Source organism: Camelus ferus, chromosome 11 (assembly GCF_009834535.1).
Source record: "Camelus ferus isolate YT-003-E chromosome 11, BCGSAC_Cfer_1.0, whole genome shotgun sequence".
Taxonomy (NCBI): Eukaryota; Metazoa; Chordata; class Mammalia; order Artiodactyla; family Camelidae; genus Camelus; species Camelus ferus.
In genome coordinates, this window is record NC_045706.1 from 41076050 (window position 1) to 41090214 (window position 14165).

The 14165-nt window shown below is 31.6% G+C and overlaps 1 protein-coding gene across 3 annotated transcripts in view; it reads right to left on the reverse strand.

Moving 5' to 3' along the window:
* Positions 1-1393: 1393 nt before the first annotated feature.
* Positions 1394-14165, reverse strand: part of IPMK (inositol polyphosphate multikinase) — a 37520-nt gene continuing 24748 nt past the window's right edge. For all 3 annotated transcript variants that reach the window (XM_032491434.1, XM_032491432.1, XM_032491433.1), the window contains exons 5-6: positions 8322-8403; positions 1394-6669 (exon numbers count right to left, since the gene is read on the reverse strand). In XM_032491434.1, coding sequence (XP_032347325.1) covers positions 6047-6669; positions 8322-8403 — 705 coding nt within the window. In that variant the 3' untranslated portion in view covers positions 1394-6046. The remainder of the gene's footprint in view (positions 6670-8321; positions 8404-14165) is intronic.

Consider the following 14165-nt stretch of genomic DNA (forward strand, 5'->3'; position numbering starts at 1 on the left):
ACATTCTAAACCCATTTCTTTCTTTGAAGAAAGTTCTTTCTCAGCACTCTTTCCTGACTTTCAAACAGCTCCATTCCTTGGATCAAAGTAATCCAAGTTCCACTACACACTCTATTCCCCCAAAATCATTTTGAAAATCTAATTAAAGTGTAGTCCATGGACCAGGAGCACCACAGATCTCTGTTAAGCCTGCTGAATCAGAATCTGCATTTTAAACAAAAACCCCAAGTGATTACTTTCGCTTAATTACACTACTATTATTTTCACTTTTTATTATCTGTTTTTATTTAGTTACTATTAACTTTTATTTAATTAACCATAACTTGTGGACTATGGCAGTGGGCTTCCCTGTTATTTCCAGCAGTTAGGCAATCTTTTTTTTTTTCTAAGGCAGCCAGTCTTAAAAAGAGAAGAAACTAAGTTGACCCTTGACCGTTGACCAACATAGGTTTGCATTCAGTGGGTCCACTTATACCCAGTGTTGTTTTTTGATAAATATACAGAAGGCCTTCTGTATCCACAGATTTGAAACTCGTGGATATGAAGGGTTGACTGTACTAGCCACTTTAAATGAGGGACTTGAGCATCAATGGATTTTGGTGTAAGTGGGGTCTCCTGGAACCAATCCTCCATAGATACCGAGGGAGGAGTGTACTTCATGAGTATTGCTCCTTCTCCCAGTGCACACAGCAGGCAAAAAAGAGGAAATATGACCATCAGGAGCCTTGACTCACAATTACTATGAAGCTCTGAATCATTCACCCACTTGCATATTATCAGAACTGATTCCCTCTCCAGCCCTGCTGGATATTGATAAACATCAGTCATAGTCCCAATAACATTTTCCACACATTTACCTATTTTTTCTTCTACCAGACATTACATATCTCAGAGACAGGTACTAGATCTCTTATTCAACTTTTCAGAATCTCCAAAGCTAAATACAGTGCCTGATAAGGGGTAGGTATTGGACAGTGCCCTCTCTTTTAATTAAAGAATGAAAAAACAAAACAAAACCTTGGTCACTAAAATGAGTAACTGATTCATGAAATCTCCAATACATGCAAGAATATCTTACCTACTTCTGAAGTTTTTAATTATAGTACACATTTTCAGAGCCAAGAGAATTTGTTTCTTCTATAGTCTACTTCTCCTAGTAGGCTGATTCCAAAGATTTTAGTCCATATGACAGAAAAATTAATATTCATACAAAAGTTTACATACTTTCTCATTTCCAATGCATGTTTCTTTCTATTAATATCCTGTCTTAATCATCTTTGAATCTCTGATTCCTATAGTTTCTGGTACATAACAGGTAGTCAAATATTTGAATGAGTAAGTTATTTTTAAGCTACCATGAGTTTGTTAGCATATTACAATTAATGAAAAAAGCTCCAATGCAAAACATTTTAATGGGTTGTCAAATATACAGTTATTAGAATTATCTAAATATCACTTATATAAAAATTGGTATATCACATTGGATGATTCTATAAAATAAGAACACAAATCACACATTGACAACAACCCCTGCAGTCCTACAACACCCCCCCCATCAATAGTACAAATTACAAATACATTGAAAAAAAAAAAAGACATTGTTTAGACATTTAAACCAAAGGAACATTGACTAAATACATTCATTCATCAAGTACAATAAATTTAGCATAGTCACTAACAACACAATTAGGTGCAATTTCACATGCTTTCATTTATCTTCCAGTTCAGCTCCCATAGTAAAGTGTCTTTGTGCACACGCCGTTTTCATTTATATGCAGGTGCATCATACGTCATACTTAAGACTATTTCACTTCATAATCAAACGTGTTAATATATATTGTAAGTGAACACCAAGCCAAAATTTAACCCCGATGATGACAAATTTTAACAGTTAAAATACTTTAAAGTATATTCTAATTTGTCTAATTGCATGAATATTATTTCCTCTTACTAGACACTATCAAAATAAGTAGTAAGAATTTAAATATTAACTTCGAAGGAATGGAGACTCCAACCTTCCTAAAATATTAACAAGCATTTTAAGTAACAATACAATCATTCTGTAAATCAAAAAGTAATTTCATATTCATTGCCAAATTTAAAATACCAGTGATTTGAAAGTAAGTTTCAGGCCTAAAATAGTTCTACTAAATTGCAAAGTACAATTTTTAAATGTGCAGTAATTTGCTGATGAACATGTAATGGAATGTTTTTCACAGTAATGTTATGTTAAAACACTACTCTAAATGAACGGTCTAAGTAAACGTACCTTTACCAGCAAGAAAAGTGAAAAATTAAGGCCTTTTAATGCTATCTGTAACTACTACCTGAACTCAAATTTCAAACAGAGGTTACAATGCTGCAAAGTACTATTTTAACCTCTTAAACACATTGTTAGTTGCTTCACCTCAACTCAATTATTACTTTATCTTTACACAAACTTGAATGCTCATTAACTTTATCTTTCAATGAACATTTCTCCATATTTTAATTAAGCCCCCAACCCACTCCATCTAGAGAGAATGCTGGAAATGTTTGGGCCTTTGTCTGATAGGTTCACAACTATATATTCAGGGACTAAAAATGCTTTGCATATTTATATTTTTGAATGAATTAAGAAGCCTGGCCTCCAGAGGCAACATTACTTGTTTCCTAAAGCATTAATAGACAATTACTACCTCTTCACATGACAGAATGACCTTTTTTTCTTTTTTTTTAAATTGAAGTCTAGACTATGAAAACATTACAGGATGTAATGGAAGGATAACCAAGGCTACAAATGTATCAAATAAAGGTTAAAGGCACTGGATAAGGAAGATTATTACAAAGCACTGTAAACAATTCTTAAAGCAAATCAAGTTTTAACGTAACAAATGCCAAACTACTAAGAACAAATGGCACTAAAATGATGACAATGCTTTAAAATAGTGAACAAAATTTCTGTAATTTCACAAAAAAAAATTCTTTCACTGTTTCATCATTTTCTCTTATCCTACATTTTAAAAAATATTCCAAATCGTAGAAAACAAACACATTTTCAGTTGCATGAAACAAGAAAGCTGCAACTGAAATATCTCTGAAAATTAGTTCTATGTTCTTAAGTTACATTATAAATTTGACATATAGACAGCATAGAGATATGAAGAACATCATCTTGGAAATCATAAAATAGTAAATTGTACTCAACCAAAATAAGGGGAAAACTTCTCATTCAGGTGAACACAGTCTAAAGCCCCACAATAGCAAACTGTAGTGTAAAGAAGTGTAGTGAGCACAATCTTTCCAGATACGTTAACAAAGAATAACGAATACTGAGCTGAAAACACCGCACACTCCATGTTAGTCATTTAATATACACACTTTCACAATTGTTTCTTGAAAAACTATTTAGATAAAATATTTAGCATTTATCATCAATTTTTAATTTATTTGAATCTACGCAACTTCCATCCATATTAAAATATCAATTAATGTAAATACTTTACTATAAAACTGTTACACAATTTAAATTTTTATTAGAGAAATGTATTATTCACTATCCACAGTTTCTTAGTCCTTTTCATGAGTGCATTCCGTGAGAAACACACTAAAATCATTATTTATGTTTGCTGGGGCCGGAGGTGGGGGGAATTATGATAATCCTATTAACCCAAACAATATCCTTATTATTTCTTAACCATTTACATGCTTACATATGCTTGGTGAATAGTGATCATTTGTCCCCACAGTGGTAAATTTCAGCATAATGTTAAATAACTGGACTAGACAGTAGAATGGTCACATGTGAACAACATGGACACCTGCTCTGTTACATGTAAGCTTACTTACAAAGCAACATAAAGTGGGCACTGGATAAGAGTGATAAAATGTAAACAAATAGAATTAAATGTTAATCCCTTCCCTGAAAAACAAAAGATAAAATCGCTTCTTGTTTTATTAAAAAACATCATCTATTGTATCAAAAAAGTAAGACACTGATTTTACAAAGCTGTACTTCCAAATATGGATAAAGAAAATCTGGAACAATTGATTCACCCTTTATTGAGCTACAATGTGCAAAAAAATTTGACAATACTTAAATTTGTTAAATTCATTGTATATATTATATAGGCTGATACCATCCCACACCAAAAAAGCCTTGTTTTGTTATGATTCAAAATAGTATTTAATTATCTGAGCTTAAGATCTATTTAAGCACTATCCAAATAACAACAACAACAAAAGTCTACATTGGAGGAGAAAAAAAGTAAAACTAAAAAATTTCTCACTATTAACTGTGACTTGAAATTCATCCCCACAAAAAAAAGCTACAGCCAATACCCATTTAGGCAGTACAGAAAATATAAAGTCCCTATGAAAGATACCTGCACTGAGTCTAAATTAAAAATGAAAAATAATCAAATTTTGCCATAACAAATGCATATGAATTTTAAATGTATTCAGGTTTAATAAATTTACTAAGCATGGAATTCATAGAGTACTTGGTACTTCTTTGCGCTCAGCTATTTGCAAAGTACACTCAGAGAGGGCTGGGAAGGTGAGATAACCATAAAATTGTGATATTTTCCTTCATATAAAAAAAAAAACGGTGCTTGAATTAAAAAGTTTACTTTGTAATTCTAGGGGGGAAAGTCTAATAGTTCACAGCTCTAAAACATTTTCCAGGAATATGGCAAAAATGTTAACTACTTATTAGACCTTTCATTAGTGAATCAAAGTACAAGTAATGAAAATATAAACATTTAACATATTTGCACATTTAATTTCAAAGTTTTAAATGTTTTCAATAACATGTAAGTAGTTAATTTTTAAAAGGTGGTGGATGCAAAACAGAGATAATACAAATCTTGTATTTCCAAGAAAAATAGCACTGCCCATCCCAACTCTGTGAAATTAAATTATAATTTCTGTCTTGAATATGATATAAAACTGTTTTGAGCAAGAATGAAACAGAAGCATAAATTTAGGTATCACCAAACTCTACACATTGCACTAATTTACATACAGTAATTTTGGGAACACAATACTGGGTGTCGTCCTTCACTACTTATTAGAATTTTGAGAAACAGTTTTTAGCAACATATATTCATACCCCTGTTTAACTAAACTGGGAAGTATAAATACATGAATTGTAGAAGAAAAAATTCTTAAGAGTTATTTAAAGGGAAAATAAAGTTATTTAAAGGGAAAACCATCCACCTTTTTGAAGCTGCAAATTAGAGTAAAAAGTATTACATGGTTTATACTTGTCACAATGTATATTTCAAGTTTATATATTTCAATTTTCCCATAAATGAAATTTTAAAAGAAAAACATCTTGTCCCTTGCAAATAGCTTCTCTCTTTTCCTGACTCTGACAAGAATGATTATTAGTGCGCTTAATTTCAAGACTTTTGTTGTTGTTGTCCATTTCAATTATCTTTTTCATAGCATGTGATAATTTGAAATTTGTATATAAATGGAAATTAAAGACAAAATCTGCTTTTGGAATGCAGTAATTCTAAATCATTTTACTAAAAAGCACCTTTTGATACACTGGTCTGAACTACAAAACTTAAACAGTACTTATTTCTGTAGAATTTTCTCCAGTTTTACTAACTTCATACACAGCAATACTAAGGATATCAACCTGTGCTTTCCAGATTTTTGAAAATGTTCTAATAATGTAATGAGTTTAGATATGGCTCATTGTCAAGGTTGGGTGGACAGAGATTTCATGATGAACTGGCTACAGAAAGCTTAACTAAACTCGTAATGACTGAATAATGGTTTGCATTTTGCTGGAGCCATTTTTTAAGCCACGTACCACCACATTCCCTGCTTAACATTCCTAAGTTTTTTCATTCTTCATAGTCTTCTAATGAACAAATAATTAGTTTTCCTGAGTAAGAGTATAAAAAAGTTAATCCCTCTACCAGAAGTATAAAGACAAATAAAATGTAGACTCAAAATACAAATTTTTTACATAGCATTATAAGTGCAGAGATATTAACCGCTGCTCTTCATTGTGATTGCCCCACCCCTTAAAAAGACAGCATCAAAGGACTCAATTATCTAAAATACTTTGCAGCACAGTAATTAAGTGCTTCAGCCCATAAACATATCCCTCATCTACTGTGTTGCTAGGGAACACGTGAGCAAAGTCTATCATTCGCACTTCTACTTCTGCAATCTCTTGGCAACCAGTGGGAAGATGGTAGAAAACTTTTTCCAGTTGGGAAAGTACATTTCCGTTTAAATGTTCCTGTGACATGCTTTTCCACCCATTGTCTTGCTCTATATTTTCAACTTTCAGCGAAGACTGACTGTGATGCTTTTTTGAATACATTTTTCTGTGACGAGCATACATTTTGGACAAGCTTTTGCCCACTGAAGCCTCTATTTTTCCATTTGCTGTGGAACTTAACACGTGAAAGTTATTATTGTACTCCAGTACATCTGTGTCTGAGAGTTGTCTTTTGGACAAAAACTTTTCTGCCAAAGTTCTGTCATTCGATTTTGTAATAGTTGGCGGAGATGAACCTTCATAAACAAACAGTAATGAACTTGCATAAAAGTTAAGCTGCTTCTGGCTTTCAAACCACTGTAAAATATTCTCAATCTTCTGAATACTGGCAGCAATAGCATCTTTTCTTAAGCCGAATCCATTATGAAAAAAACGGGAGACTCCTATAAAAAGGAAAATAATTATGATTATAATGAAATTTAAAAATAGCTATTACTTGGGAAGTAATCTCATCTTAGACAATACAATTCTTCAGTTTTCTCCATCAGCCCTTGTAATTAAGGGAACAGGTAAGAATTCTAATCAGACACAGAATCTCAGAGATCAACTTAATTTTTGGTGAAGACAGCCTTACTAGAAAACATGTAAATGACACATATGTAAAGTAAAATACCTTACTTAGACAAAAAATTTGTCACAGGGAGACTGCTAGTTTAGTTTTCTCTCTATATATTCTCTTAAAGAATAGGATTCCAATATTTGCTTCATTTGCTATTGTGGGGAAGTTTATAGTAAGAGTACTTGGTTTGTTAGAATCACATTCAAGAACTAATCTAGAACCTAGAGTCAAATCATAACCATTTTTAATAATGTCAACAGCTCATTTACCAAAATACCAAACCATAATTGTACTTTATTTTTTCTGTTCTTGATAACATTGATGATTAAATCAGTCTTTTGGCAAACATTCAGCTCGCTTTGGATATTAGCACTACTCCAAGTTGAGTATGTTATTCAAAATTGAGACTTTACATGTTTTAACCTATCAGAATAGGCATCCTTTAAAATTATGCATATTTTCTCATATCTGGGAATTGATGGGTATATATAATTTGATTTTTGCTGTTCTACTTTGGATCAGAAACTGCAAAAGATATATTCAGATTAGTTTGTGAAATATTTTACTAAAAAGCCAATCTGAATATTATCTTGCTAGTAGTTAACTATACAAAGGCAAATATTAATGGTCAAGAGCACACTGTGGATGCTTATTTTGTATACATAAAATAAAAATTCTTCAAACTAATTACACTACTAATAAGCTCTTTCCCATTTTGGATAGAGATAAAAATAAACTTTAATATTATTTCTGATAATTCACGATATCACTGCTTTTATAATATCTTGGCCATATATATTTTAAAAGCATATATGTTAACAGACTTTACTTAAACTACCTTTAATGCCAGTTTATTTACTCTTTATGTAGTCCTAGAAGCTTATAAGCTCAACTTATAATACAGCTCAACTATACATGGAAAATCTTAGTAAAAGTACATTACATGCTACAACACACATTTTAAAGTCTCTTATGTAACAAGCAGTTTCAAAATACTATGATTTGAAACATAACCTCTAGTTCCAGGACTTGGACTAGATGGTTGGTTCACAGACAGTCATTATTTTTAAGTATACTAATAAATAAGAAATTAACTTAAATATGAAAGAGGGTCATTCATGGACCCAACTTTGGTATATTATGAACCAGGGATTATGATTACTCCAATTCTGTGAATCTAAGATTTGTTTGTTTGTTTTATTTTAATTTTAAAAATTTGGTGGGGGGAGGTAATTAGGCTTATTTATTTATTCATTTTAATGGAGGGGCTGGGGATTGAACCCAAGAACTCATGGATGCTAAGCATGTGCTCTACCACTAAGCTATACCCTCCCCCACTTAAGGTTCATTTTTAAAACAAGTTTATATATTGTCAATTGAATCATTATACCAAAGGAGAATTAAAACTGAAATCACTATAGATTTTGATAACTACGTAGTAATAAAAGCATTGAAATATGGTTTTTCAATCCTTACCATCCTTTAGAGTTTCTTTCGTTAAGCTTCTTCCATAGTGCTGGTTTTGTGTCTCATAGCTATCAGAATGAACATGATAAACCTGTTAGAAAAAGCACTGAATATTAAAAACTAACACTCCTTGACCATGTGGGGTTTATTCCAGCAATACAAAGATGGTTAAAGATGGGAAGATCTACTCATATAATTTATTCTAATGGATTTCAGATGAAAAAAAATTGTATTGTCGTATTAACGGATGCTGAAAAGGTATTTAGGAAATTTACATTCACTATTGATGAAAACTCTTTAAAAGGATAGATAAGTATTTCCAACACATAAAAATTATCTATCTCAATCCACCAAAAGTGAGCCTCAAGTTTAAAGTAGAAATAAAGAAGCATGTGTCCTAAAATACAAGAAATTTCCACAAAAAGTATTCTACCACAATGTCTTTTTTTATCATTATTATCTAACACTGTTCTGGAGTTCCTAGCAAATGGAAATAGACAAAAGAAAGAAATAAGAGGTATAATAATTTGGAAAGGAAGAGATAAAAATTATTACTCTGAACTGAATTACTATGCTGTACACCAGAAACTAATACAACACTGTAAATCAAAAGAAAGAAAGAAAGAAAGAAAGAAAGAAAGAAAGAAAGAAAGAAAGAAAGAAAGAAAGAAAGAAAGAAAGAAAGAAGGAAGGAAGGAAGGAAGGAAGGAAGGAAGGAAGGAAGGAAGGAAGGAAGGAAGGAAGGAAGGAAGGACGAACGAACGAACAATAACAAAAAGTACTACTTTGTAGATAACAGTTGTATACTGGATAATCAACTTAAACACGAACATATGGAGACTGAGTACAAGTTAGTAAACAGAAAATAAGCTTTCACATATATAATAATTAGCTAAAAAAGTAAGACCCCATTTACAAATCCAACAAAAAAAGAAAACACAGGAATAAACTTAAAAAGTCTAAGATCTATAAAAAGATATCTTTAAAGCATTCTTAAGACATACACAAACACATACCCATATTCTCAGAGAGGAAGATTCAACATCATGAAAGATAATTTAATTAATCTAGAAGTAAAATGAGATTATAATAACTCCAACAATTATTTTAATCATATAAGCTAATTCTAAAGTTCATATAGAAAAATAGCTAGGAAAAATCCAAATAAGATTAGCAAGAAGGGACAAACCTTGCCATCCTACCAAATATCAAAATGTATTTTATTTTCTTCCAACTTTATTGAGGAATAAATGACAAGTATAACTGTATATATTTAAAGTATACAATGTGCTTACTTGGTATACATACACATTATAGAATAATTACTAAGATCGAGATAATAAACACATGCATCACCTCACACACTCAATTTAATTTTTGGTGTGTGTGTTTGTATGTGTGTATGGTAAGAATGCTTAAAATCTACTCTCAGCCAATTTGAAGTATACAATATTGTATTATTAACTATAGTCACCATGCTGTACATTAGCTCCTTAGAACTTATTCATCTTATAACTAGAAGTTTGTACCCGCTAACCTACATCTCTCCACTTCTCCCTCCCCAAAGTCCATGGAAACCCCCATTCTATTCTGTTTCTATGAAATTAGCTTTGTTTTTTGTTTTATTTTTTTGATTCCACATATAAGTGATACCACACAGTATTTTCCTTTGTCTGGCTTATTGCATTTAGCAAAATGCCCTCTGGTTTCATCCATGTTTTTGCAAAGGGCAGGATTTCCTTCTTTTTCGAGCCTGAATAATATTCCATCATGTGGCTAAAGAGCTACATCTTTATCCATGCATCTATAGACAAACACTTAGGTTGTTTCCATATCTTAGCTATTGAGAATAATTCTTCAATGAACATAGAAATGCAGATACCTCTAAAAGATAGTGATTCCATTAAAATATACTTTAGAATCAAACACATATGAGAAGTTTGTATGTGATAATGGTAGAAAAAGATGGATTACTATTAAATGGTATTAGTATGATTAAGTAACAATCTGGAAAACAAATAAGTTTTATTTATAACTTATTACCAGGCTAAATTCCAAATATATCACAGATCAAAAGGAACAAAACGAAATTATAAAAGTGCCTCCCCACAAAAGATGGAAGAATCCTTGAATAACTAATAAATAGGGAAGGTATTTCCAACTCAGAAATTTTCATCACACACAATGTTTTTTAAAATGTTCAGTGTTTCTGCCATGCAGAAATCAAAAGACAAACAAAGAAAAGGTGTCTGAAATTTATATGATGAACAAAGTGCATGTTTACTCTTCTGGGAAAATGAACAATGTATCTGAAGAGTTCACAGAAATCAAACAGCTCTCAAACATACCAGGAACAAAGCTTTCCCCTAAACTGTGGAAACCAAAAATGTGTCCAGACATTGCCAAATGTCTCCCCAGGGAACAAAACTGTCCCTGGTTCAAAATCACTGCTCTGTATCAGGCAGACTGCCAAAATCTACCACAGTTATAAATGCATGTAAGCTCAGCAAGTCCCCTCTAGGAACTTCCCTTAAGTCTACTAGCACACTGGTAGAATGAGGTAGGTCTTGAATAACTCATTTTTAACATTATTTGTAATAGCAGAAGACTGGAATCAATCAAAGGCTCCATCAAAGTGAGCTGGTTAAATTATAATACTGTGCCACTATGGAAAAATCTCCACGACACATTAAATAGAGAGAGGAAAAAAAAAAGCAAGATACAAAACTGTTCAACAAAGTAGGCTTTGCAGTAAAAACACATATATGCAGTATTTACTTGTATATGTTTAAAATATTTCTGGAAGGATAATATTGGGGAAAAAATAACTATAATATGATATACTATGTATGGAAGGTGACTTCTCACTCTATGTTTCTCTATTTTTTGGAATTTGAACCATACAACTACGTATCTCTTCAAATTTTAATCCAGTATTTTTAAGAAGTATTAAGAACAAATTGCTTTAGAAACTAATAGTTTATAACTTGTAGTCTGATATCACTATTACCATCTACCTCAAATGCTTCACTTTTTAAATAAAGTTCAAATACAACCAAGTTCTTACACACAGCCTATTTAAGACAATTTATCTTGAACAAAGTATTAGTATGAATGGAAGAAAGCATTTTATAAATACCAAAATTACATCTGACTACAGGAAAAACTATTTTGTAAGAACAGTTAAGCCTATCCAAAATGTGTTTTAAAAAAAAAAGCCATGTTCTCTATACACAGAAGGAATATGTTTGAAAGAGGACTTTAAAGGGATAGAGGTATAAACTAACGCTATGTGGCAATCATATTGCAATGTATGAATGTATCAAATCAACATTTACAACTAAAATTTCCACAATGTGATATGTCATTTATGTTACAATATAAAAGGATGAAATTGAAAAAATGAATAATCAATAAATTAAATACAAAAAATAAATTAGAAGAATTGTCAAATACCTAGTCATGTAAATCACTAACTAGAAAATGTACCAGAAAAATAAGATTCTCAAAATTGTCACCATTCTATTATTCAGGTGTGTATTATCTGAGCTAAATTAAATTCCACATATGAAAAATCTAAATTTCACATATAGACTAAAGCTGAGTAATTTCAGTGGGACTCTATTGATATTCCCTCTTCCTCTACTTAACTTTACTAGTTAAAGCTGGACTAGAAAGACATCTGGGGATTTCTTTCATCTCTATCCAATGCCCAGTCATGGTCAGTTGAAAAGATAATTGTAAATCAAAAGTTAGAGTACCACCTTGAAAATATCTAAATAGGTAGCAAAAGAAGGTACTTAATTTTTTTTTTCTTTTAATGGAGAGGAAAGCTGGGAGATATAAGTAGGAGGACAATGACAAGCAAAAAAAAAGCTCCTAGCACTTTCTGGATCATATTTCACCATATGAGTTTCTTATTTTACATGAACTCACGTCAGGAGCAAACTAATTCACGTATCTTTAGCAAAACACATTTCCTACTAAATCAACTCCTATTAATGGGGAAGAGAAATCTGAAAGGTTACTGTTACCCACTATTATAAAGAGAAAAAGACATACAAAGAAAGAGTCTCATTTTTAGACAATTTGATCAATAAAGACCAAAAAAGAAGAATCTTTCCCCCCAGTAATTATGAATCAGTGATTAAGAAACATCAGTTCTTTCCTAAGGGTAAGTATTTCTTTGTCAAAAATTTAAGTTTTTGCCAAAAATATACTGGAACATCTAAATCTTGAACTACATATTCTAAAAAAAATTCAGGTAAATTTCTACAAAATGTATTTCAATTACTTGTGGTTAATAAATGTAATAAATCTCTATAGTTTCACAGGACATGTTTTCAGAATCAATAGGAAACTGGAAAATTAAACAGCCATGTACACAACAGTTAACTCATAAGGATGCCACTTCCAAAAGGCAGTCATTCCCAAAGTAAGCTGGTGATAACTAACTTCTCTCAAGGCTAATAGTTTAAGCTAATGTACACCCCACCTACCTATATATAGTACACAATATCACCTTACATAAACTCCTATTTCACAATATGCTGTGCCTCTTCTTGGTTTTCTACCTATTATTTTCCCTGTTGCCAGTTCAAAATACCAACTTTTCTAAAGTCACTCTTATACCCCTCTCTCTCTTGACTCCCTTGCTCTTATAAGTCCTATTCTACTTCTATCTCTTTTGTAATACATTATCTCAATGAATTTTGTCATTAAACCGAAGTGAGTCCTATCATCTACACCATCTTGTGATCAAGGAAATAACAGTATAATTGCTAACACTCATTTAAAATTAAAAGAATTCCTCAATTAGCAAGTTCTTCTAACCCACCAAACCTCTTTTACTACTGGTTAAACATAACAAAAAATTTTAAAACTGATGTATTTGGTAAACTTTAGTCTATTCAGTGTTATCAAGGGGTTTTTTGTTTGTTTGCTTATGTCTTTAATTTTAAAGGCATGACTGCCTTGGAGGAAAATTTTTTTAATTTGGAACATCGATTCTAAAATTATTCAAGTTTATCTTTATTATTAGTTTATAAATCCACTGTGATTAAAAAGTACAATGAATTTACCAACTACTAAAGAAGTAACTATTTGAAAAAACATTAATTGTAACATAACTGCTATTAAAATTTAAGATATATCTCCCAATTTTAGTATTCTAGAATTGTAAAATTAAATCCTGACACTTTGTAGAAAATGACAGGCTCATCCTAAAATTTATGTGGGAGCTTAAGGGACCCAGAGGGGAGAGCACAGCTCAAAGTGAGGGGAGGGTGTAACTCAAAGCAGTAGAGCACATGCTTAGCATGCAAAAGATCCTGGGTTCAATCCCCAGCATCTCCTTTAAAAAAAAAAAAGTAAATAAAGCTAATTACCTCCCTGCCTCACCGAAAAAAAAAACCCTAAAAATAAACAAATTAAGGGACCCAGAATAGTCAAAACAATCTTGGAAAAGAAGAACAAAGTTGAAAGTCCAACAATTCCTGGTTTCAAAACTTATTCCAAAGCTACATTAATTAAGACAATGTGGTTCTGAGAACATATCTGCAAATCATGTATCTGGTAAGTGGTTAATACTGAAAATACATAAAGAACTCATACAATTTAATAGGAAAAATTTTTGATTCAAAAATGGGCAGAGGAACTTAATAAACATTTTTCTAAAGATGACATCCTAATGGCCAACAGAAACTTCAAAAGGTGCTCAGCATCACTAATCATCAGGAAAATGCAAATTAAAACCACAATGAGATATCACTTAGCATCTGTTAGAATGGCTATTATCAAGATATGGAAACAACCTAAGTGCACTCAATGACTGAGTGAATCAAGATGATGTGG